Below are 27,155 nucleotides of genomic sequence, written 5' to 3'. Positions count from 1 at the left end.
TCTAGTCGCTGTGGTGAATGTTGTTTCTCCTAGCTTGCGTTACCTTGGAGATGTATGGCTCCTCGCAAGACAAAGCAAAGCCTTTCTCTACCATGAGCTGGTTGATGAAGAGAGGCGGGTCCATCTCCTGTCCGTCTACCATGCACTGATACAACTCCACATGAAGAACTCCACTCACTACCGAGTAAATCTGAAAAGATTGAAAAAATATAGAAATGAGTTTCCATGGAAACCAAATGTGACAACCACTTCCTGTCCATCTATCATGCACTGATACAACTCACATGAAGTACTCCACTCACAATAGAGTATATCTGAAAAGGTTATCAAATATAGAACTGAGTTTCCATGGAAACCAATGTGACAACCACTTCCTGTCCATCTATCATGCACTGATACAACTCCACATGAAGAACTCCACTCACTACAGAGTATATCTTAAAAGGTTAACAAATATAGAACTGAGTTTCCATGGAAACCAATGTGCCAACAATCTCCTGTCCATCTACCGTGCACTGATACAACTCCACATGAAGAACTCCACTCACTACAGAGTAAATCTGAAAAGGTTAACAAATATAGAATTGAGTTTTCATGGAAAGCAACGTCACAAACAGCTCATTGAATGATTAGACTCAACATGTAGAAAAGTGTCTTGATATTCAGAAAAATTTTCAATAAAATGGATAAAAAAAATTAGTCTGATAATCAGTATATTTCATTTCAGTTTTTATTGGCCACTTGTTGGATTTGAGTCTGATGTTGATAGGCAGTCTCCAACAATTACTGCTTTTGCAGGTCACTTAACATGTAATATTAACTGCTATCAGAGAATTCCTAGAAGGTTTGACTAATCTGGGGGTAATCTGTAATCCCATATATGAACCAGCACACATGTGAACTATGGTATGGTGTGATTTTCTACAGCATTACTGAATAATTTTAAGCATCCGTTCTCTTACATACCATCCATTTCGGGTGTGAGTTTATGTAGTGTACCCTCAACACCTAAGACTTTCTTACAAGACCGGCTTCCCTAAAATGACCCTTTTCTCTCCAACCAACTTCAATCAGCATTTTTCAAATTTTCATATTGAACTGAAGTTTTGGGCATCTTAAAATATTATATCAAATCCTACCTTTGCTAAAACCTCCTCTTCTAGTATAGCACCAGTCAGCCACTTCCTTGCTTCTGGATGCCATTGGCTACGAGCTAACTTGGGGGATGGTTTGATGCCAGCCAGAATGCATTCAATACCCTATAAAATGAGAAGCAAAGCATATCACAGCGATGGGTATTAATTTAAATTTGAGAGTCATAGCAAAATATCCAGTAACAATGAACCCATTCCATGTTGGTAAAACTACATACTCTAACTGTATGCTAGCTTCAAACACAGTAAAAGCAGCAGAAATGAGCACAAGTCACTTGTCTGCAATAATGAGAGCACTGTTATTTTAAAGCCAAATAAATTGACTGATTCTATAAATACATGTAATGCTAATTCAAATACCTTACTAATATCTCCTGCAGGTACTGTGTGTATAACAAAAGGTGCAGCAGCAGCAAAATGCCTTGCAGCAAGGCTGACACAATATCAAACAACAGATATTACCTCTGCAGACTAGTAGTGCTGATTGTGTGAAATGTGGAGCACAAAGTTTACGTCCTATGCAGCCTGGATGCAGCGATGCTGCAGCCCCCACGGCATCCGATGTATGACACAGTGCCATAACTGTCCGGCTTATACCTTAAACAATTATTTGTATCTGACAATACTCCACACTCTTAAATTTACATACTTGGGATACTGCTAATGTACCTATACTTATACCTATGCTTACTATGTATCTTCCTTGTATTACTATGTATTTACGAATAACTGTGTTTACAACTTCATGATAACCAGAATCTGTAAATACCTGGAATGGTAACTCCATGTGTCTAGGTGACATCTCCTTCAACCTGCTGACAGGCACATGAGCCATATTACCATAGTCAAGATAGAAGACCTGCGGATGTAAATAACAAAATCTATCAGTATCCACTTTTGATGTAACATATGTTTCTGAAATTAAAAAAGCAAACAAATATTTTCTAACACTTTTGTAGTCAGCCTCTGTAATGCTCTGGCTTGCAATGGATAAATTAAAATAGCTTCAACTCAAGTTGAGGAAAAGGAGCCCCTCTCCCCATCCCCATGTGACTATTCCAGGGTTCTGCAAAGTAAATCAATATAACCATATGTGACATGTTCGGAGCCATGGAGGGTGAGAGTGGGGATGGGGGGCAAAGGAGGAACTAGACTGGTGAATATCTGGTCAGATAAAGCAAGAGTAGGGCAGAAACAACACTTCCATTTTGTGAAGAGATAACATCGATGAAAGTAAAGGTTACTTACCTCAGCTAGAGGGGGCCGTTCATCTATGACTCTCTCAATCCTGGCCCTGTAATAACACTCTCCAGACACATCTATGTATGGAGCAAGATAATACTCTCCAACCTTAGGTCTTTGTTCAAGATTCTGCAGAGAGAACAAAACATAGCCAACTTTCCCATCAACAGATTGCAATTCTGTGTTATCTTTCAAATATATTGGTTTACTTTGTTAACATTTAAAAGATGCCACCGAGTACTTCTGACAAAGAGGAACAGTTTGCCTTCAACCAGAAAATTTGGTGTTTCCCCTAATATATCACTGACCTTCTTACTCCTTTGCGTCAGTCAACTACAGTTACGCTTCACTCTTCCTAACAACGCTGGAATTAAAATACTCATAACATCACATTTCATGAAAGATATACCTGACTGATAACTGTACATGAGATGAACCACAGTGCTTTATTTTATTTGGATGTAAATGAGGTCTCTTATAATGAAATAAAAAATCAATCAACAGAATGTTGTAAGCCATGGCCGGCATACAAAGTCAATGACACTTTATCTTCTCTACAGAAAGATGTTTGTACATTCACAAACTCTTTGCACAATTAATCAAATGTAAATGTCACCAAAACATTCCTAATATATTTCCAGTTGTCCATCCTCACCTTCAAGGCACTAGGTCCGCCTGTGTTGATCAACTTCAGCAGTTGTAACAGATCTCTCTGTACTTCTTTATCTGCATAGTTGGCCCAGAATCTATTGCCATCTGCCACCTTATAAAAGGAAACAGATATAGTTAGTCTAGACCTAGAACTGGCACCTTTTAAAAGGAAACAGATATAGATAGCCCAGAATCTATTGCCATCTGCCACCTTTTAAATGGAAACAGATAACTGATATTAATACTGCATTATCAAATATCGATCCAGCATCTTATAAATCATCACAAAAATACCATAGCAAACAATGACATGACCAATATTGCAATTAATATGACCTCCATACTATATTGTCATTAAACCAAGACAGATGAATTATTGATAGAGCGCCACCACTTACGGAAGATGACGTCATACAGCAGACAAATCATTGAACGTAAAATAAAGCCTCCTAGTGGTTTCTTTGTCAAACTTTGTCACAGACTTACTCCTTTGTAGTATTCACTGATGTAAGAGTTTTCTTTAGCTAATTTCAATTCAATTAGGTTTCATAATTTGAGGGATTCTATTTTCTCCCTTTCTACACCTGAAACGATACAGAATTCCAAACTAATTTCTAAGATAAATATCCAACCCTTCACAACAGTAGTTTCAATTACCTTGTTGGGTGTTTATATCTACAGTACTAGAATGCTTGAAAAAAGGGTAAACAGTCCTGTTGGGATGCTAGTTTGTTAGTAGAAATTGCTTGTTTGAGAAAAAATATTGAAACAGCTAATTTCAATAATTCAGGTAAATGCATAACGGCTGCTCAGTTTGTTTGCGACTACATTTCTGTTATACATCTTAAAACTCAAAATGGCGAGAACAGTCTATGGTAGCAATGCTTAAAGTAGTAAAAACTAACCTGTTCAGGATAATGACAGTAGTGCAATGGTGGCAGAATTACACTTCTCTTGCATTCTGTGTTTTTTTTTACACTTCTGATTATACCTGAACTGTGTGTTTCTGTAAAGTGTCAACCTATTTTCATGAACAATCAGCAAATATTGTGATATGAAGGGTTCTGAACCTCTGGAGCCCTACAAACCCAGGATATTTCAACTTATTCTTTTTTGTAGAAAAAAAAATGCTTCTATTTTTTCTCTAAATAAGATGCTTTGAATAAATAACATTGTATAATGTATAATGATATATAAACTGTTAAGCAAATATCCTTACCTCTGTGACCTTGAGGTCTGTCCAGGTCTGGTCAGCCCTTGGGAGTGAGACTTGCTTGGGAGCTCCCAGCTGGTTCATCGGTACGCCGATCCTAAAAGATGAAAACAAAATTCAGAATGACAAATCATCCAATTACAAGACACTGGGAGAATTTGAGAGCACATTATGATAGAAGATACAAATAATAATTTCTGAAAGACCAACTTAAAATGAACATTTAACATTATTTGAGAGATTCTCTGACTAGAGGGAGTCATCACGATTGGTGTCTATCACCAACTTGTCCTATATGAGGACATCTTCAAACAATTCAATTCAATTAAGAGAAAACAGAACCAGTTAATCAGCTGCTAAACTTTTCTTACTAACAACACATATGGCATTCACTCCAGTAACTGATACATTGATCTGGTCTAGTTCTACATATGAAAAGTGAAGCAAATCCAACCATCATCTTAGTTATGAACAGATCTTTGTGAAGGAAAAACAAGTACATCTTAAGACAAGTTTGCTCCATCTGTGATATACTGTTCTAGAGTTTAAATGCTGTGTCATGGGCTGCCATTTTGTATGATAACATAGAGTCACTATACTGTGTAAGAGGGCTGCCATTTTCTCTATGTATGAGGTGAGGTACATGGTGTTCCACCATGAAGAGCAGCCCGGCAACTGCCACCGATTACCAGCCACCGTGCTTCGCGGTTAGCCTTTCAGGCAGAAGCTAAGGGAGACAACCCCGACAGAAAACCTGAGGAAGGCAATGGGAAACCACCTCAGTATCTTCCCAAGACGCTCATGAAATGCAAACTCATAGTAACCCCGAAAGTGACGTTAGCAGCCCCAGCTTCTTAAGCAGTGCTGTGTCCGGCAGGGGAGGGGATAGGGCTTCCCAGGTCGTCATTCTGCGAAACCCTTATCACGGATATATGAAAATAGCAACTTGGAACATTAGAAGCTTAATGAAGCCAGAAACACTAGAAAGCCTGAAAAGGGAAATGACCAGCTATAAAGTTAACATCATAGGACTCACGGAGGTAAGATGGCATGGAACAGGTGACATCTGGAGTGATGACTACAGGATAATTTACTCGGGAGGACAGGAGAGCCAAAGAGGAGTAGCATTCATGATGGATAAGGAGTCAGCAAAGTGTGTAAAAAGAGTGGAGTGTATAAGTGATCGACTCATGATGGTGCAACTCAGTGCAGAACCGGTCGACATGATGATACTTTGTGTCTACATGCCGACATCTGCCTATAACGACGAAGATGTAGAGGTCATCTATGAACAGATAGAAGATTTGATAACAAGCGGAAGAGGAAATGAGTATTTGGTGATCATGGGAGACTGGAATGCTGTTGTAGGAGAGGGAAAGGAGGAAAATGTCGTTGGAAGCTATGGATTAGGGAAAAGGAACAACAGAGGGAACATGGTGGTCGACTTCTGCAAGAGGAACAAGTTAGCAGTCATGAACACTTGGTTCAAACATCCAGAAAGAAGGCGGTACACTTGGAAAGCACCAGGGGATATTAGAAGATTCCAGCTGGACTATATCATGATAAGGCAGCGCTACCGGAACAGTGTCAAGAATGCTCACACTTTTCCTGGAGCAGATGTAAACAGTGACCATAACTTGGTGTATATGAAGATCAGGCTGAAATTGAAGCGACTCAAACAAGCAACGAGGCAGGTGAAATGGAACCGGGATGCATTGAAAGACCCAGCAGTAAGAGAGAAGTTCAGCGCTGATGTCGTAGACAAAATCCAAGTTGGAACCGATAGCACAACCGAAGAAAAATGGAAAACGTTGAAAGTGGCCATACTTGAAAGTGCGACACAGAATGTGGGGAAAGAGCAGAGGAGACCGGCAAAGAAACCATGGATCACCAAACAGATGATTGAATTGATGGATCAGCGAAAGAGATGGAAGAGTATAAACACAGAGGCAGGGCACAAAGAGTACAGACGGCTGAACAACAAGCTTCTAAGGGAGACGGATCGGGCGAGAGAACGGTGGCTAACAAAACAGTGCGAAGAAATTGAAAACTTAGATCAATCAGGACGAATGGACATCATGTACAAGAAAGTGCAACAACAACTTCAAACAAGGGAAACTATAATAATACCCAGGTATTGGAAGATAAACATGGAAGGATGCTAACTGAAGCTGAGCCAATTAAAGCAAGGTGGATAGAATACTTAGAAGATCTGTATGGAAAGTCTAAAAAACCAAAAGAGCTCCCCTTGGAGGAAGAACAACACATACAAATTGATGACATCGGACCGGACCTATTGGAAAGCGAGTTAAGAGCAGCGATAACCAGACTGAAAGGAGGAAAAGCGGAAGGAGAAGATGGCATCCCCGCCGAATTCATAGCAGTCTTAGACAAGGGAGCACAGAGAGAATTTTTCAACATCTGTATGGATATTTACCAAGGCGGTAAATGGCCTGATGATTTCTGCAGAAGCATTCTCGTGCCATTGCAGAAGAAGAAGAATACAACTAAGTGTGAAGAACATCGAACTATCAGTCTAATATCCCATGCATCAAAAGTTCTCCTACATGTGCTCACAACCAGACTGGAGAAACATGCCAACGAATGGATAGGAAGAGATCAATTTGGATTTAGAAAAGGCTGTGGAACTAGGGAGGCGATTGGAGTTATGAGAGTACTAAGTGAGCGCGGCATAGAATTCAATCAAGATGTGTTTGTCTGTTTTGTGGACTTTGAGAAGGCCTTTGACCGGGTAAACTGGAGCAAGTTAATGGAGATTCTAAAGAAGATTGGTATAGACTGGAGGGACAGAAAGCTCATCACCGAGTTGTACATGAAACAGACAGCGGTAGTAAGAACTACCATGGGCAAAACAAAATCAGCCACAATAGGGAGAGGAGTGAGACAAGGATGTCTTATGTCTCCAGTCCTTTTTAACATCTACGCAGAAGCCATGATAATTGACGCACTTGATGAAATTCAAGAAGGAATACAAGTTGGAGGACAATGGATAAGGTCGGTACGTTTTGCAGATGACCAGGCAATGTTAGGAAGCACGGAGGCTGGACTTCAACGTATGATGGAGAATACCAACAGAGTTGTCAACCAGTATGGGATGAGGATTAACATCAAGAAAACGAAAGTCATGAAGATTGGAAGGGAACAAAGGAGAGTTCACATAGAGATAGAGGGGAAGGAACTTGAACAGGTCAGACACTTCAAATATCTTGGTAGCCTACTGGCGGAAGATGGATATTGTGAAACCGAAATCAGAGCAAGAGTGGCAATGGCCAAGGAAACTTTCAAACTACACAACTCTCTTTTTACTGCTAGTCTTGAGCTACAATTAAAGAAGAGACTAATGAATTGTTTTGTGTGGAGTGTATTCCTGTATGGCTCAGAAACCTGGACACTAAGGAAAGAGGACAGAAAAAGAATAGACGCATTGGAGATGTGGCTATGGAGAAAGTCTGAGAACATAAAGTGGTCAGACAGGGTCACAAACGAGGAAGTTCTACAGAGGGTTGGTGAGGTCCGCAGGCTGGGAGAAACTATTAAGCTGAGAAAGAAAAGGTGGATTGGGCACATCTTGAGACATGACGGACTACTGAAAGATGTGCTTGAAGGAAGAATGAACGGGAAGCGACCAAGAGGGAGAAAGAGAATAATGTTGATGGATGATATCAGAGATGGCAGAAATTATTTCACTATGAAGAGGAATGCAGAAGAGCGGTTATTATGATTTTGTGTTTGGTGAGGGACCTGCCTTAAGGCAGATCACCATTAGAGAGAGAGAGATGATAACAATGAGTCACTTTACTGTATAAGAGGGCTGCCATGTTCTCTATGTATGATAACATGGTGCCCATAGAAGGCAAATCGTTCACTCTCACTTTGTTTTTCTCTTGATACTTTCAAAATGAACGTAAACAGTGTTAATACACTTAAAAACAATGCCAGTGTTATGTCATGCCTGGTACTTTCAACATTTTATAGTTTGGCATTTGCAAAGCCCACCTCTCTTACAGAAAATATGCATTGTAATAAATAAATAAAGAAAACCCATAAAAGTTCACACATAAGTGGCTTGATCAGGTCATATTCAGACTCTATCACATCTTCAGTCATCATTTATAGCTAATTGGAAAAGTTTTTCTTAAGTTTTGAAGAGTTTGTCCATTTACAGTATCTCTTACACATTGAAAAATGATACTGGTTGGGTAGACTTCTCCTGTAACCTGTCTCTCTCTTTTTTCCTCCTTATTATACTGAATTAAAATACGTAAAAGAACATGCACCACCCACACACCTGTTAGTTTTGAGTTGATGCCAATCTCTCTGGTTCTCCTGCGCCTCTTCCAGAGCTTGCACCTGACTCGCATCAATCTGGTACTCATCAATTTCTAGTTTCATCCTCAACTGTCTGGAATAAAAAAACAAGATGACAAAAATAAACTGTTAAAGAAGAAATTAATATTCTACTCAAGATTTGAAGCTGTTTACTATCTAAATCAGGAACCACCGTTCTCAATTAAGATCAGATTTGTTCTTTTACCAGTGGGAACTTTTGCCCACTCTCCCTTTCCCCGGCCTTCACCTCTCGCTATGCAATTGAGCAAAGATATTGCTTCCAGACTTCCCAGTACCCAAGGTTTGTTACTTTCATGTCTTGATGTGATACTAACTAATTTCATCAAACAGAAAAATCTGTCATTAATAGAAACTTGAATCTCGCTCTCTTTCAATCCTTTCCTGCAGCGAAAATACCCGAGAATAAATGACAAAGTTTGCCTTTTAAGATTCTAGATATAAAAAATAAGGAAGTAAAATCCAAAAGTAAGATACAGTAGTAATGATGGGTGAGATGACCTTCTTCAAAAGTGAAAACATAAACAAGTTTTTACCTCATCTTACAGGCATTAAAGACAGCAGGTAGGATGGGACATCCATAGGAGGTTGGGTCTGAGTGATGAGGCTTCTCAAACTCAACAAAACACCTGAAAATTAATCAATAAGCAGAAATTAAAGAAGTAACAATCAATTACAATGGCAACAATTTGTGAAATGCATTGCAAATTTTTGTATTCTTCTAATTTTCATTCTTTTAACATTACAACTTTAACAATGATTATTATATGCACACAGGTTAGGTAACTCTTCTATGAAATTCTGTAACTCAGCTATAATGTATGCTAGGAAAAGTTCACAGATATTAGCAGCATTTCAGACGCAATATGACTTAAGCGACAAGCAGACACCCACAATATGACTTAATGCGACAAGCAGACACACTAAAGGTTTGGGGATGATCTCAAAAATGACTTACTTATTTCCTTCAAAATAAAGTTTCTTCCCTTTCCCACATTTTGCAAAATGTGAAGCAATGGGAATCCTGTAGAGATAACCATGGTTAGGGACATTCTTCACCTGGAACAAAGCATTAGTTTTAGACTGTATTAATCCATTGGTTACATGAATGAACTAACCTACACATTAATTGTAACTTGTTCATCTCAACACTTCAAGCATTAAAATGATGGGAAATTGGATCCTCCAGAAATTTAAAACAGATTGGCCACTCTTGAACCAGTAATAATTAGAGTATCACACAGTTTAGACTGATCTCAAATGACCTTTGACCTCCAACACTTAACATTCTCCTTAAAAGTTCTTAACAAAATCGGATGAGCACACAGCATAAGATCAAGGCTCCATCATTCATCAGTGTATGTAAACAAGCGAAAGAGCAACAATAATCATAAGAAGAAGAGATTCCCAAGGAAGGCCTGTCAGAAATGTATTTTATTAGAAAGTGGGCAAAACAGAAATTATTAACCAAATAAGTATTGAACAATCAAGGGAAGTTTGATCAAAAACAGGTTTTGAATTTAATTTCAACGTTTCTGGTTCACATTGCTCTCTTAAGTTTGCACAATAATAAGTATTTTCAGTGCAATTAATACTTTACCATTTCTCTTCGTCAGGTTGATTTTTGTTCTTACCATTACTGTTGTGCAAGGATCTCTTCCTGAGAGCATTCTTAGAGCTTCTGCTTCATCTGATGGCACCAGAGAGAAGTAATTAGGATACATAGCACCAGACAACACCATCTATAAAGTAAGATAAAGGATAATTAATTAGTGTACATAGCACCAGACAAAACCATCTATATAGTAAGACAAAAGGATAAGCAATTAGTGTACAAAGCACCAGACAACACCATTTATATAGTAAGACAATAGGATAATTAATTAGCGTACATAGCACCAGACAACACCATATATATTGTAAGACCAAAGGGATAATTAATTAGCTTACATAACACCAGACAACACCATCTATATAGTATGACAAAGGGATAATTAATTAGGATACATAGCACCAGATAACACCATCTATATAGTAAGACAAAAGGGATAATTAATTAGCATACATAGCACCAGACAACACTATCTATATAGTAAGACAAAAGGGATAATTAATTAGTCTACATAGCACCAGACAACACCATCTATATAGTAAGACAAAAGGATAGTTAATTAGCGTACATAGCACCAGATAACACCATCTATATAGTAAGAGAAAAGGATAATTAATTTGTGTAGATAGCACCAGACAACACCATCTATATAGTAAGACAAAGGGATAATTAATTAGGGTACATAGCAACAGACAACACCATCTATATAGTAAGACAAACGGGATAATTTATTAGTGTACATAGAACCACACAACTCTATGTATTACATATGGAGACATAATTAGGATATATAGCACCAGAAAGCAACATGTATTAAAGTGTAACAAAACTTGTTCAACCAAGCCATCTAACATCATATATGTCTTACAATTTATCTGGGTACACATTAAATATCAACACGTACTTTCTATATATTTCAACAAGATATGTCACTAGGGCAAAGTTGACACCATTCACATAGCAAAGTGTGACTGAAACAAAACAATATGCGGTTGACATGAACAAAATGTTCACAACATGTTCCAATATACTATATTTAAGTTTTAATGTTCCCGATAAACTGTGTGCCCAACCTTCACAGAACAACTTATACCCACTATCAGCCAGTACAGTCGACAGTAATAAACAAATCACGTTTGATTTTAATATATAAATAGCTTAGATCAGTAAACATCATAACATGGAGAAGCAATTACATAATTAGTTACATAAGTAGTTATAATTATTGATAGTTTATCAATAGGATTTTGATGAGGAAGAAGTCAAATCAAGTAAAAAGGAGAGGATATTAACTTTTAAAACCATCATGTCTTCCATCTGGTCAGCCTCTGTTTTGTTCCTAGGATTCTCTCTCGGAAGAGAGATGTTGAAATTCTTGAGCCGCTCACTCAATTCACCAATCAGCTTTGCAACCTGCAACAAAGGAAAGCATTGTATGCAAATAAAGTAATGAGAGACAATAGATATTGGATACTGGTACTTCCATCTACAAAACACTAGAATACAGAACTATACAGTATAGGGAGAGTGTGTTCATAATCTTTCATAAACATGAATGGGACTACACACCAGGGAAAAATTCATCTGTCATCTCGTAGAAAAAATGTGAAACATAAACGAGCAAATTGTTACACAATTGCAAATATTTACAGCAATTTGTTGCACACTGGAGATAATCATTTTCAGTATGTTACGTTAAGAAATATCATAAACCCCAAAACCAGAATACAGAACTGAAATACTAGATTATTCTCTGCACACACATACAGTGATAACCATGAGTGGTGTTGTTCAGATATGTATGCAACACTATGATGGAATACAGACACCTTTGGGAACACCAGTACATGCATCTCGGCTCCGGAGAAACATTCTCTGATTGGTTAAGGAGTTCTCACTAGGAACACCAGTATATACATCTCAGCTCCAGAGAAACATTCTCTGATTGGTTAAGGAGTTCTCACTGGGAACACCAGTATATACATCTCAGCTCCAGAGAAACATTCTGATTGGTTTAATGCGTTCTAACTACAAGTGTCCACTGACACAAACCTTAAGTAACTTGTTCTAATATCCTATGATGCTATTTGATATTATATATAATTACTGACAGAGTCTCACCTCTCTGATGGTGGTCATCTCAATCATGTTCTTACGACACCAGTCTTTCTCACTCTGTCGGGAGAAAAGAAAAGAAAATCTCACTATTAAGTTCTAGATTCCTGAATCTTTTTATCTGTTACGAAATGTTCCAGCACTCATTAGATTATAATTAGCTATAATTTTAAAAACTGCTAAATTTGAACTTTGGTACATACATTTCGGCTCCTGAGAAACATCCCAGATTGGTTACTGTGTTCCCACTGCAGGTATCCATTGAGAATGGCTATGGGGTCACTGAAGGAACCGTTGGCCCACCTCATCCGTGCTCTGTGGATGGAAGCATTATAAATGAAAGGGGTTAATGTGAAGAAATGACATTACTAAATATGCTGACTTCTTTGATACCTGGTCTCCCTGATAGTTAAAGAGAAATATCAAAATTATAATATTCACAGGAAGAAGATGTTAAGGGATATTGATGTGTTTGAATTCCCCATTTTAAATATGCAAATAAGCTATCAAATTAAGTGGTTAAATTAAAAGATGAAGAAAATACCAAAGGTTTTTAAGTATTGCATCAGAGCTTTCATCTGAGAAAACATTGAATAACCTATAACGAACTAAACATACTTTGAGGTGAAATATTATATTCTTACTTATAAGCTTCCAGATGTCTGCCATATGGAGAGGTGAAGAAACTTTTCAGAGACAGGGAGGCACCTACAAAAACAATGGAAACAAGGCAGAAAAAAAGTACACACAGAAGAGTAATAATTGATCATAATAATTTAGTCCAATGGTATTAAAATGTGTTTACTTTTCACCATTATCACCTTGGCAACCCTCCAGTGGTGAATGTTGTGGTCTGGAGAAAGGGCCTTAAGAGGGGGAGGTATCCCTTCACACTTGGAAAACTGTTATACAACTAAGGGTGCTTAATTGCAAAAGGTTGCTATATTTTGCAACTTTTGACAGATGTAACTAATGATCAAGATTTTCCACTTTTTTCTACAAATATTGGCAATTTCTTCGACAAACTGCTTATTCATTTTGGCGACCCTGCAAAGTGTTTGGGACCACCAGTTTGAATACCTGGGATCTAAGTCCGCCCCTGATCAATGGCTGCGCAAGTTGTGATGCAGCATAATCGCATTATTGTAAGGACCATGGCCAGGATTTGATGTTGTCAGGTGAACATGTGACTAGTTATAAATGAGTAGCTCACACTCTAGTCAACTATCATGACCAGTATCCTATTTGAAGTTATGCTGAGACTGACTTTCATTTTTAAGTTTTTCTTAAGTAAACAATAATGTGTTCTTTATGGCAAAAAGATAAAAATACTCACATTAACATATGCAACTATGTGTGAGGTCATTTAGGTAATAAGTACCACATTGACATGTTTTCTTCTCTTTGGATTTTGCTGTTTTCATTGAAACTTTATCCACAGTTGCCATCAGTATTTAATTCCGACTTACCTTATAGGAGCAATATTCAATCACATAAGATAGCTCAATCTTGCCTTATGTGAAACTTGATGTTATTACATAATAGTTTCTAAAACAAGCATCTGTAGGCTCACCAATGATCAAACACTCCTTCAAGCAGCCAAACACATAACCCATTACGATAAGTTTGCCGATTTTCACGTCTACTGGGAGAGCTGCCAGGATTCGGCCCAGAAATGTCAACTCCCCATCGTGGGGGTTCATGGCCTCTGAGGTAACCGTTGTCAGGGCACCGACCTACAAAGAAAGCAATTACAAATAATAATGTTAACTTCTTCTGTCCATTGAAATTCCTTCTTCATTCAATGAGAACATTCGCATCCAAGCAGACTACGTAATTCATTAATTCTCAATGAAAGTGGATGACAGCAAAAACTATCTTTAATGCTTAATTCAAATTTGAAGGGAAACTAACGCCTACAGTCAAACACATAAAGAATATACGAAAAAGCAGCATAATATTAGCTTGTTGCTAGAAAATACTTAAATTTGATTCATTTCATTGGAAGGTTGATTCTGCAATTATCTTTTAATTTACATTTCTGACATGGGCTTTTTTCAATTTGTGAAAAACAAACATGCTCATTGACAGAACTTATCTGGCTTGTTACGGGAGATTACCTCCTTTAGAAGCAGAATTGTAGTTTCAATGTGTTCCAAATCTGGTGGATCCAGAGCCAAGGCCAGGATAGCCTTCGGTTCTCCGAGGTCCAGAATCTTGACTCGTAGTACCAGCTGTTCAAGCGGACAGCGCTGAGAGAGCAGTTAACAAAATAAAATGTAAGGCTACATAGACAGATTGGTACTAGAAAAGTGACAAAGATTCTTCATTTGCAGATTCAACCGTTGTGACTTTTTAGGTGCGATAGCTGGTTTGGAAACTTAACCAAACGTACCTAATATTATTTGATAAGACCTGATCAAACCTAGACATTAAATTTTATTCAAATTCTGATAAAGTTGTTACACAAAATATATTTGTTCATTTTGGTAATGATCATATGCAAGTCCAATATGATTAAATGTTACTGTGGCAACAAACAGACTTTATCATTTCAATTTTAACATTTCACAGTTACTGCTTAATGAGCAGTATTGTATAATGATATGGAAGAGATCTTCAGAATCAACACAAAATACTTCAAATTATTAATACCGAATGAGAGTGGAAAATGTATGATAACGCAACAACTTGACGTTGCAAAAAGATAAATAAAGTGTAATCTTCTTTTTGATACCAAACTTCTGTTCTAAGTTATAATACTGCATTTGAATTAAAAAGTGAGTTCATGCCACATGAAGGTTGACATCTACGAAATGTTAGCAGATATGTTGAAATCCACGGAGCATAACTTAATGACCTCTGAAGCAGCTTTATATGCTGCAAAAAATCTTATGAACAACTGAATTTTTTCCACTAACCAACATTTCTGGAATCCCATACTCCTGGATGCAGGTATTATAAAAGTACTTTCGCACCAGTCGATAGCAGCGTCCATTAGATACACGACCAGCTCTACCTGTGCATGGAAACAACACAAGTAAATGTTATCCATAACAGATATATATTATCAGCTTGTTAATATACATAGAAGGTACACCCAACAGTGTTTGCTATGGTTAAAAAGATGGGGATGGGGAGTAGGAGGAGGGTAACAATTTGATTCTTCTGACTGTCTCCATGTTTCACAAACCTGTAGAAATTTCTGAATTTGTTTAATGGTCTTTTACATTATACTTCCTTCATACTTTACTTTTACTTCCGGAAATGTCTTTAAGAAGCATTTTACATAACATACAAAGCATCGTCAACCAATAAGAAACAATGAATGGTACTGCTGATAGGTCAAGATGTCCAAAAGTCTTTCGTGGTCGAAACGGGTGACAAGAAAGGACCCCTTAAAATTTAGCTAAAAAATGGTTTACCTCTTCTCTGGATAGCATTTGCTTTGGACGCCCAGTTGAGCCTCAAACACTGGAAATTTGTTTCTAAATCTCTCACCATACACTTCGTCAGCATGAAATCAATCACTGGAAAACAAATTAAGAAGGTACAATCATTACTAACAAAACCATTCAACATAGATTGGGGTGTACACAGAAGATTGTGTTGATTGATAGTGTCTTGTGTGAAAACTGGCAATATATCATAGGAAGGAGTTTGTTGCATGAAGTTGGACTGTAGCAGGATGAAAGAAAGATACTAAAGCATAGAGCAATTGTATTTAAGACTCACCATACTTGATGTCGGGTACAGTGATGGAACTTTCGGCAATGTTGGTGGCTAAGATGATTTTACGGAATGTTTCCTGAGCTTTACGGAATACCTGCCCCTGCTCCTGGTTCGTGATCGTCGAGTGTAGAGGCAGGACCCACAGTCTAGATTTGATTTAATATATTGACCTTTAGTTCAATTTCTCATCTTTACTAACATTTTCATAAAGCTGTACATGTTGTCACTAAATGAAGACATGAAGGTGAGTAGAACACGGGAACATTTTTCCTCCAAAGTGAGGATTACTGAAGAGAAGAACTTAACAGTCCAGAGAGGTGAAGGTAAATGTAGGACACACAAGAAGAAGGGAAATGAGACAAAATATCATGAGAGGGAAGAGAGGAGAAAGAGAGACCTGAAAACAAGTATTCATTAGTCTTTACCCCGTACCTTTAAAGTAAGCGACATCACCACACATGTTAAATTAGTACCGAGAGGTTGCTTCACGACAAATCAGTAGATTTGGTCCTAGTACAAATTTCAAGCCAATGACCACGTATGAAGGAAACAATTTGTGTGCTCCAAAACTGAGCTATTCTGCGCTAAATTTAGGTCAATACAAAGTTAACCCTATCATTGCCTGGGGGTGTGATTCGGAAGTCACAGTACATTTTACAATCTGACCAACCATTGTATCAATTTGTATGAGTGAAACACATGTTTTGAATTCAGAGTGCATATATATGTATACATACCATTACCGATTCTCTATTATCATGTGCGAAACTAAGGTTTGCCAAACTATATCTTAGAAGTAGACAACAGTTCAGAAAGAATTGCCACAGAAAGTGAAGTATTTGTTGGCAAGGAAAGTATGTTACTGACCTGTTACTGTTGGAATCACCAGTAATGTGTTTATCCAGAGTTGAAATCTCATGCAATCCTTCACAAAAGCAAAAACAAGCAAATAAAGACAGAAGGTCAGTGAAATTAATAACAGTTATAAACATTCTCAATAAACAGATACTAGCAGTTGATAAAAATATTTAAATCCTTCCAAATCATGTAGAAAAAAGGGATGTATCAACAAAAACTATAGTTCAAATTTGCTGCAAACCATGATGAAATACTTTAAAGAGCGCATTTACACCCCTTTGTGATGAATAAAGTCTACTGCAAGTTTTAATATTTTGAGCTCAAAATGACAAACAAAACAGTACAAAAGTTCTAACTAGGTTGTTAAAATCTAGATATAAGCGATACAGGGAAGGTTGAGCAGGCTTAAAAAAAAACAATTTTGGTTTTGTGGTTTTGATAAAACCCTGGAAAAGATAATTCATTAACTAAATCTGATGACAACACCTCACCTTAATATAAAAAAAATTGAAAATGTTGAATATTTTGTTCATACCTGGCAGAAAAACTAATACAGAACCTCTCTCCTTTGGTAATGAACCATCAATTATTCTGAAAGAAAATAAATAAATAACAATTGAAAAGACGATATCAGGCAACCTTGAAAAACCAATCGATCAATGTACATGAACTTTCCGATCCTTCAACATGTTCATAAATACTGTTGATACAATCAATCCTGATCCTCATATTCTTACATCAAACTTAACCATTCAAATTACATTTTTACAAAACATTGATTTTGGTGTTTCAGTTATAATTGGTCAGTAATGCAGTTCCAGCAAAACAGTACAAACAAGTGTCAAGCCTTCCAACCGCCATCTTGTGTCATACATTCATCCTTCCTGAAATAAATTGTGGGGTATGTTTTTAGACTAAAACATTTGGATCATACATTCATGTGACAGAGGAGTAGGTCTACTACCCATACTCACCCTTGCTCTTCCCTCTCCATGTCATCAAAGTGCAGGATGAGTCTCTTCGCCAGTTCATACGTCTCCAGTGGTATGGAAGGTTCGTCTACTTTAGGAAAAGGTGTCTACCAGGAAAAACGAGAAGAGACTTCTCCTCAGCTTTAAAAATAGTCATTTTCCTCTTGGAAGAAGTTATGAACGTATTTCAAAGTATCAGTGTAATAAATGACATATACAAAAAGTCATGTGATCTAGGACTGAGTTACCTATGTTAAGGTGTGCCAATCCCTTTGAATCAATCATGTTTCTGGAGGGCTCTCTGAAAGCTGCAACCTTCAACCTTTAACCTCTGTTAATGGTGTGACTGGAATCTATAGAGCATTTTAAGCTCACAATAAGATATTGTAATTTACTTATACGCATCTCAATATCTTCTATGTCACCTTAAAAACTCCACAAGAAATCATACTCATTTGCATTAAATACAAATTCTTCACTAGGTTTTGCACCAAAACAGGGCAATAATAGTAACGTAGAATGAATCTAGTAAATAGTTGGAGATGCATATGTAACTTATGTAATGAAACACAAGCTCCTTTGATAAAGGATACAAAAATACAAATTCTTACCTCGTAAATCTCATGTAGATCGTCGGTATAATATTCCTTGACATCAAAGAGTCGTCCATCGATGTTGACGACGGGAGGAGGTTGAAGTCGTCCTTGGATGGGAATACCGAAGTATTCACCAAACTGACTTGTATTGAAAGTAGCAGACATAAGCACCACCTACGAGATAAAATGTGGTTAATTAAGATTGCATTGTAGAATTGATGAGGCTGATGTTTATTATGAGCTTTATGTAAGTACTTAAAATAGTTCATTGCATTTGGCTAATATTTTCCAATATTTCAGCCCAAACATGTCAATTACCTTTGGTTTTTGACAATTTTTTTATATGCAGACAATCTTCAATTTTTACATAAAGCTAAGACACTGTTCACTGTCCTTAATTTGTTACCGATGCTTTCGTAACAGTTAATCTCAATCCCACTATCGATGTCTTCTGTTAAGGCTCATAAATACTCTTACCTCTTACACAAACACTTAAGTTGCTGGTTTCGGTTTTGTCTTCGCTGTAGTATATGCAGAGCTATATCGGTCCTATTGGCATGTGTCCCCCCTGGCTTTCTTGAATTTCCAAGTTTAATGGTACTTATGTGCATTAAAATGTCATATACACTGTAGATATACAAAACATTGAAAACTGTGAACTAACAGTGTGTAACCTTAGCAAAATGGAGTATCACAAATAGTAGTAATTAATCATGATAAACAAACCTTGACATGTCTCGAGTTGGATCTCTGAAGCTTCCTTACCACCAACATACAAAAATCTGTGTCTTGGTCTCTCTCATGAACCTGTTGACAAAGGCACTTTTAGTATTAGTCTGTCCAAATGTAAGCCCCTACAAACATGGGTTAATTATCAATATCAAGAAAGATTTAAACTTTACAACCCCAACCATTACATGTACAGCTAGTATAATGTGAGTGCATACAGCCATACGTTACCTCATCTAGTATGATGTGAGTGTATTCAGACATACTCCTAGAGTTGATCAGTTTCTGCAAGAGTATTCCAGTGGTTACATATGTTAGTCTTGTGTCTGGAGATGTTTTCTTTTCTAGTCCAACCTGTAACAGAATGGGAAAAGATTGACCACAATAACATCATTGTTTAAAAGTGAAATTCTTAATTTGAAATGTTATATAAATACAGATATAAAAGTGAAGATAAAGATTGCCTAATTAGATCTAAACTGTCTAATTGACGCAGTCAGGAAAAGTGTTAATGAAAGAGCTATTTATACATTTTCCATCTCTGAAATAAATTTTTCATATTGCTAGAGAAATATATTCCATCCAAGTACTTGGCACAAAAAGAGTGGCAACCACTTCTGGAGCTGAGTTATAAAACTTCACAATATCAGAGATGACATACCTGGTAGCCAATGAGTGTTCCCAGCTGCCACTGGCGTTCCTGACAAACTCGTCTGGCGATACTGATGGCTGCTATCTTCCTGGGTTGAGTGACGATGATATTACAGTGTCTGTTTTCTGACACATAGTGGTCCAATATATATTGTGGTACTTGAGTAGTCTTGCCACTACCTGTGGCACCCTGAATGATGGTGACACGGTTGCATTCGATCATGTTCACGATCTATCAAAATAGCAAAAGATAACCTTCTACTCCATTTCATGAAATCTTTCAATGAATATTCATTACCCACATTGATAAATATTCATTAACAAACTTGTTGCTCCCACAGAGGTGCATGTAGTATTGTTGGTACAGGAAATTTGATCTGGAGTATTGATGTGGGAGTACTGTACATTGACAGAAAACAATACAAAAATATATCACATTCAAAAGAAATAATAAAAAATATTATAAAAGTAAAGTAAAGCTTTTCAAGAAACATTTCCTGTATTTGCCATCAGAGATCATCCAATCTCATCCATTGTTTGGAGTAACAAATAAGACTTTATCTGGCAAAAACAACTACCTTCACACAGCTATTTAGATGTTGGATTAAGACAGTACCAAAATGAGATGAGATCAGGTGAGATGAGATGATTATCTGCCACCTGAATATCAAGAATTAATCACTCACTTGATCATGGTGTGCAGTGATTGGTAAGGATTGGCTATATTCATGTTCAAAGTTGTAATTCTGATAAGCCAAGACAGCAATCTCTGGCGGGGTAGGGCCATCTGGTCCAATGTGTAAGGAGGCTAAGTCACTGGAGCTCTCAATATCTAGAATGAAGACAAACAAAATGGGAATTACCATATTTCATATCTTAGTAATAGTAGTATGTCAAGAATATGGATCTCCTAATGACATGCATGTTTAGAGCAGGAATTTTTGAAATTCAATTTTATAGTGGTTGTTAATTATGGAATAAATCTTAATGGTATTTGATATCGATCGCATATTTGTTCTCCCTACCTTATTAAAGTTTGCAAGCACAACCCAAACATAGGAAGTTGGTATGGCTTACCTTGAATTGTTCTAGTACAACCCCCACCCCCCCTTTGGGTTCCAGTGATCTTGGGGGTTCCTAGGCACTTGCTCATTTTAATTATCACAATGTTAACTGAAACAGCTTCTCTGATTTGATAGTACGCATACACGAATATATCACTCTACCAATCAATTATGGCTCGTAGTCTAACTTTTAACTTTTCGGATGATCAAACTAAGGCATCTTTCAAGCTTTTGGGAACCAATTGAAAACTGGGTCATCTTTACACTTCTTAGCAATTGGTTAAAGTGGATTAACCAGGGAATAATTTAGTGTTCACATTTTGTGTAGCAATTTTCGAAGGCTCTGACTTTATTCTCTTATTGAATACTATTGTTCCTGTCCAGAAAACTGCTATACATCTTTACACTTGTATAAAAACTTGGCCATTTTGCTAGGCATTTTGCGATGCGGTACAGGATGAATTATTCCCAGGATGTTGCTAATTGTAGCATTGTTATGTGTTTTTAATGTCAAGTAGCATTGAAACTCAACTAAAGCCAAAGAAAGCATCTGCTCGGCTGTTCACTGTACTTACCTGAGAGACTATGTGCAGATGTCTTAACGCTGTAGACAGTCTGGTTGTCATCATCGTCTTCTTCGTCAGACTCTGCAAATTGTTCTTTCTGAAAAGCTTCTCTGTACTGTTTGGCATAATCGGTCCTTCCTGAGAGTCCTGCTGGGCGACTTTGTAAGGAAGAAAAACATTGTATCAAACTGTATCCCAGTAGCAACCTGTGAAGTAATACCCATCTGACATTGATTATGGTTTTATACACAGTAAAACTTCAATGTACAGCAAACTGAAGTTAGTAAAGACTTTATGTCTGATTTAGACATTAAAATTTTACGTAGAATATGGTAACTAACTTTTTTCAAGGAAATCTGGAGCCATGATATTGTAAGGCTTATTTTAGGTAGTTCGGGAACGGTAAGCCGGGCCTTACACTGACAACGTAGAACCGAGCGTGAAACGTGAAATAATCAGGAAAAGCGGGTACTGCATAATATATGTCTTCTTTTATTGATTCAGGATAAAACTGTAACTTGTAACTTTAGATAATTAAAATGTAAAGAGCCCGAAGACTACAGACGAAAATATAAATAACGGAGCCTACTGTTCTACGTCCGTAGACTTCGGATGATAAACTTCAACTCCTCAATATATCTTTATCAAACACTTAAACCCCTGATGCCAAAATAACAAATTAAGACGCGTTGCACAGGGTACACACGCTCTGCCCTTGAACCCGATTGGTGTAAACTTTTAACTCACCCCTTACCAAACTCTTGATTGGTTGAGTGCCAACCTGATATGCAGACGAGCATATGCAAATGGGCACTCAACCAATTTGAACCAGTTTGGCTGTCTTCCAACCCCGAATCATTTAAAACAAAAGATACGCTTCTAATAGCGCGTGATTTATACCCCGCCACACCACAGCGCAAACCACCAATGCGCGAGCCATGGGTGACGTCATAATCATAATAACTAGAATACGCTTCACAATAACAATAACTAGAATACGCTCCACACAATCAATGTTGATCCCATCATGTTGCCATAAAGAAATGGTTACTTGTACTTGTAGCTTATAAAATTAAAGGAAGGCCTACCAAGTGGATCTTATAAACTCTAGGTTTTGGTTACATTATCAAAAACCAATGTTAGGTGATAAGTAATGGCCGAATCTGTTTAACTAATTGGCCAAACAAAGAGCAGAATTGACATCTGCAAAGTTCCTTACATGCTCGATCTGGCCAATTTGACTTTGGTGCGTAATGCAGTCAGGATTGACATGTGATACTTTATAATAAACCTAGGCTAGCAACAGAAGCTTCTTATACTTTGTAAGTCCCACATTAAACATGGTAATGTTAGGGAATTTTCTAACCTATGCTGACCAGGTGTGTATACTGGTCTGGTCAAACCTCTTCCAAATCCTTGACCCAGCAGAGAATCATTGTTGACATTAGTCTTGGTTGATGACCGAGGAACATATGTTGTCTGGACAGTTGGTGGGCCGCCGATTCTGAACCAGCTATCAATCTGTTCAAACGTCAACTCATTTGTCATCTGTTTCGACATGATGATGTACCTTCTTTGGCCAGTCTTCTACAAAGATTGTCACCAAGCCTGGTGACTACGTTAATGTTACTCGGCCCAAGTTGGGTTAGCCTAGGCCAGGCTAAAGTGCAACTTGTACACTGAAAGATATATCGCCCGTACATGTATGCAAGCACGGGTATGGCCGAAGTTGCTTTCAGTGATTGGGGTTCCAGGTGGCCTGATCAAAAGCCAACGTCGTTGTCCCTTTGTCTTTGTTAATAACTTAGAATCAGTGACCGGAAGTATATTTGTGTCTATTGACCCTAACCTTGTTATTCAATCTTGTAGTTTTAACTATTTCAAGGTTTTTAAAAGAAGTTCAAGTTTCATTTGCAGCCCGTCCTTCCAATGTTTTGATTTTGAAAGCGTGCAGGTCATGGAAAGTCTGTTGCCAAAATGTAAGTAAAGTTTCTGGCCAAACTTTAAAACTTCAATCGGCCAAACTGTTCAGCGAACTAAATCCCCGATAAGTGGTGGCGCAAATTCGGAGAGAGCCGAGGCTATCCTCCACCTTACATCGTCAGTTGGGTGGAAATGACTGAGCCGCTTTTCTTCCTTTTGCATTCAGCAACGGAAGAATTAGACCACTACTTCGTGTGTACACCCCTCCCCCCTAGCACAAATTATTTTTTTAGCACAGCCTTGCGTTTAGAGCATATAGACCTAATGATGGTCTAAATATGCCCCAGAATGCTATATTTGACGTATAATGTATTTAATGTTTTTTTTTCTGGGGGAGCACTCCCCTTCCCCACACACAGCCGCCATGGGAGACGCGGCACAACTTCAAATCATGTGCACGCCACTGGTCCCTATTCAAAAATAAATGGACTGTAGGTGCCTCCGATCCTAAATCCCCACGATTAGCTCAGTACTATATGTACATAGGCACATAGAGCTCAGCACAGGAAAGGGACAGCAATAACGTATATCTTTTATTTGTATTTTACCACCGTCACTGAGATACATGGTTAAACTGTAAGGCTGCACCCCTGCATATGAAGTGAACAAATCTACAATCTTATTCGCAGGCTACAGAAGGCAACCCATGTGAGACAACTTGTAGAGAGTAATGACGTAATGGCACCAATATGTTGTTGGCCCCCAACCCCCTCCCCAATGCATCCCACGCCTTAACATGGACTTTGTTATTCTCAGAACTTACAGTACCAATCTACACGAGGAAATGTTCACTTGGATTGCCCACGTTCCTTCCTTAACTTAACTAAATGTAAACTAAAAGTGTCACATTGCAATTTCAGTACTCGAAAGCAATTAGCCTGACGATCATGTTCTTAAAAACTATGAACAATGGCGAAGTCATGCGGGGTTACCCCCCCCCCCCAGTCAATATGGCTTTTCCACCAGGAACCCACAAAGACTCATTCCCGAGAAATGTAAGTAGACAGTAGGACGTGTTGAGTAGCCCTCTAATTTTGCCATGATGTGCACTTTACACAGGTGCTTGTCCCCCTTCACCAAAACTGTTTGCTTGCCCCCCCCCCCTCTTTAATGTTCTGGTGCCGCCACTGGTTAAGAAAGCTTATGCTTTGTTCGGTCTACGAAATGTTTTCGAGTGATTGACCACTGAACTCGGAACTCAATTAAGCAAACAACCCAAAAGAACTTATTCAATGTAATGGACATCAATAGAAACGTATAGGATGTAGAGATGTAACATAATGGTATTGGGATTCGCTTATCTCGAAAAATCGTTATTCTTTTGCTTGAGACAATAAACAATAATAACGGGCTCTGATTTGAGGGAATATGTCAGGGACAGAAGGGAAGGGCGGACAAAATAGATAATTTTGAGAATGAAAGAAAGCCGGTAGGTTACATGTCCCCAGGGCAGAGGTGTTTACCAGTCATGGTCTAATTATCCTGTTTGTTATTTGTCCATATGTTGTTTGTTACTCTAGTGTTTAGTCAGGATATGATCGGGTTTTTCAATATTCCCATCATTAGAGGAAGACTCTCTTTAACAAAGCGCTTAGCAATGCTCATGAAGGTATAGGGGAAAATGCGACCGGTGAAACAGTCAATTTGAAACATTTTCTCGGCAATCTAAAAAAAGAAAAAAACGCATCGAAAGAGCAAAGAGTGATCTTGTGACGTCATTTTGAAAGCCCGCAGGGAATCAACCGGAAGCAAAATGAATATCATGAGAATGCTTTTACAGGAGATCTCTGGATCATTGGGAAATGAATCCTTCAGGTGAGTCATATAAACACCGCATGTCTTAAATGAATCTTCACTTTTTATTTCTTTTCTACATTTGTTGTTGTTGTATGATGGAGTATTCCTTAAATCGCCATAATCATACACTGTTTCATCACAGAAATGTTATATTGAAACCTAAGTTTGTATACTATCAACAAATACCACCTAAATTGGCCCAGAAATAGTGACACGTGCAACTCCGCATCTTATTGCTACCCTGATTACGGTATCATTTTACGTAATGCACCGATACCGTACACCTATATAGCTTCTGTTTATAACATCGAGTAATTTTGTCGTGTAATTCAATATTTTTAATACTGCCAGCAATAGTTATGCTTATGATAAAGTTGGCTCAATGAAATACTTGCAGAATAAAACCTGCTGTTGTTTTGTTTTATGTTGCAGCAGTCATATTTCTCATTGATGGTATCTTCGATTCAATCGATATCATAAAGAATAGTCCAAAACTTTATTTATTAATTCCTAACCAGCGTGAACCTCCAGCTATATAGACATGCCAAGTTGCTACATGTTTTCAAGATATTGATAGTTCTGTAAGCACTATAGTCTTATAGCAACAACAGTGATCTTGCAGCAATGTTTTATCTATATTGTTCCGAACTTGAATTAAGAATGATTGCAAGATTACTTATAACAAGAAGGTTCAATAGTTAACACAATTGTAATGAATAAGATGAACTTATAAAAGTTATAACGTTTGCTGCATTTAATCTTAAATTACTGAAACTGGACTCTGACTTCTCTTTCTTTTCCTTCTTAAGCAAATGCAAAATTAATTCACTCTCATTTATTGATTTCATCATCAATGTGCATGCACACTGATTTTCATCGCCAATCCAAGCGTCGAGTTGGAAAGCCGTTTTGACATTAAAATCGGCTTTCCTTCTTGCAGCGGCCTGATACCCGGATGTATAACCTTCTAGAATCATCTGGAAGGGAAATCATGTGAGGGGGTATCTACACGGGTATCCGGGTGTCAACTAAAACTCGGGCGTCTTAATGCACGCCCATGTTTATCACGGGTGTTTCTACCACAATATGACTATCAAAATAATTAGAGTTCGTAGAACACTGCAGCATTGCCTTCGATACGAATTTGGAGTTCAATTGCTTATGTAGCTGCATGGCAGCAGATTCTCTCAGAAGTTCGAAAACTGTTTACCGCCCTCTAAAGGTTGTCAGTTTCGCCACAACACTGACGGGGTTCGAAGCCCTGCATCATAAATGGGTTTTCTGTACAGTTAGACAAGACACACTATACCTAAAACATAGCTTCTTTTGTAGTTTGGTACTTTGTATATCTCAGTCAACTTTTAATTACATGGTTTTTGTATGAAATTTCTTGTCAGTTTGAGGACTAAAGCTAGCGAATTCCAATGAAGGAACAGCGATAAAAGACAATGACGCAATAAATAGACGTAATAGTCACAATCTATCACAGGAGACAATAGGCAGGTGAAACCCCCCCCCCCCCCATCTTTTCAATCTCCTTCTTCTCTACACTGACCCAGCTGGAACAACTTTTTTTTCGATACTGTTGTGTCATTTCCCGCTTCAGAGCACTCGTATTGTCAGTACGAGCAGTATGAATATCATGTTTCTAAGACTAGGAACTGTTAGTACTGTCAATACCAGTGCTTTGAGAGCATGATATTGGAGTACAGTTTAGAGGGGTATTAGCATTAGGAAATGGTCCCAACTGGCTGTTCTCTACTAGCTAGTGTTGAATATGCAAACCCCGGAAGAACCATAGAGAGGCACACGAAGGCACATTGCTCTCCGACAAACCAGGGAGTTAATGGATT

General features: G+C 37.8%; 1 protein-coding gene across 1 annotated transcript in view; it reads right to left on the bottom strand.

The window, feature by feature from the left end:
• Positions 1-23,495, bottom strand: part of LOC139970648 (ATP-dependent RNA helicase TDRD9-like) — a 32,020-nt gene extending 8,525 nt beyond the window's left edge. The window contains exons 1-29 of the mRNA XM_071976518.1: positions 22,889-23,495; positions 21,532-21,680; positions 20,579-20,724; positions 19,903-20,124; positions 19,473-19,595; positions 19,239-19,319; positions 18,528-18,686; positions 17,920-18,023; positions 17,481-17,536; positions 16,955-17,012; positions 16,091-16,233; positions 15,781-15,885; positions 15,277-15,374; positions 14,476-14,607; positions 13,929-14,091; positions 13,000-13,063; positions 12,559-12,670; positions 12,362-12,415; positions 11,534-11,653; positions 10,263-10,370; positions 9,587-9,687; positions 9,165-9,257; positions 8,570-8,683; positions 4,267-4,357; positions 3,052-3,159; positions 2,403-2,525; positions 1,924-2,013; positions 1,140-1,259; positions 44-190 (exon numbers count right to left, since the gene is read on the bottom strand). Of these exons, the coding sequence (XP_071832619.1) occupies positions 44-190; positions 1,140-1,259; positions 1,924-2,013; positions 2,403-2,525; positions 3,052-3,159; positions 4,267-4,357; positions 8,570-8,683; positions 9,165-9,257; positions 9,587-9,687; positions 10,263-10,370; positions 11,534-11,653; positions 12,362-12,415; positions 12,559-12,670; positions 13,000-13,063; positions 13,929-14,091; positions 14,476-14,607; positions 15,277-15,374; positions 15,781-15,885; positions 16,091-16,233; positions 16,955-17,012; positions 17,481-17,536; positions 17,920-18,023; positions 18,528-18,686; positions 19,239-19,319; positions 19,473-19,595; positions 19,903-20,124; positions 20,579-20,724; positions 21,532-21,680; positions 22,889-23,082 (3,378 nt within the window). The 5' untranslated portion in view covers positions 23,083-23,495. The remainder of the gene's footprint in view (positions 1-43; positions 191-1,139; positions 1,260-1,923; positions 2,014-2,402; positions 2,526-3,051; positions 3,160-4,266; positions 4,358-8,569; positions 8,684-9,164; positions 9,258-9,586; positions 9,688-10,262; positions 10,371-11,533; positions 11,654-12,361; positions 12,416-12,558; positions 12,671-12,999; positions 13,064-13,928; positions 14,092-14,475; positions 14,608-15,276; positions 15,375-15,780; positions 15,886-16,090; positions 16,234-16,954; positions 17,013-17,480; positions 17,537-17,919; positions 18,024-18,527; positions 18,687-19,238; positions 19,320-19,472; positions 19,596-19,902; positions 20,125-20,578; positions 20,725-21,531; positions 21,681-22,888) is intronic.
• Positions 23,496-27,155: the final 3,660 nt, after the last annotated feature.

Source organism: Apostichopus japonicus, chromosome 8 (genome assembly GCF_037975245.1).
Source record: "Apostichopus japonicus isolate 1M-3 chromosome 8, ASM3797524v1, whole genome shotgun sequence".
Taxonomy (NCBI): domain Eukaryota; kingdom Metazoa; phylum Echinodermata; class Holothuroidea; order Aspidochirotida; family Stichopodidae; genus Apostichopus; species Apostichopus japonicus.
The sequence above is the reverse complement of the archived record's forward strand: the minus strand, read 5'-3'. Positions and strand labels throughout refer to the sequence as shown.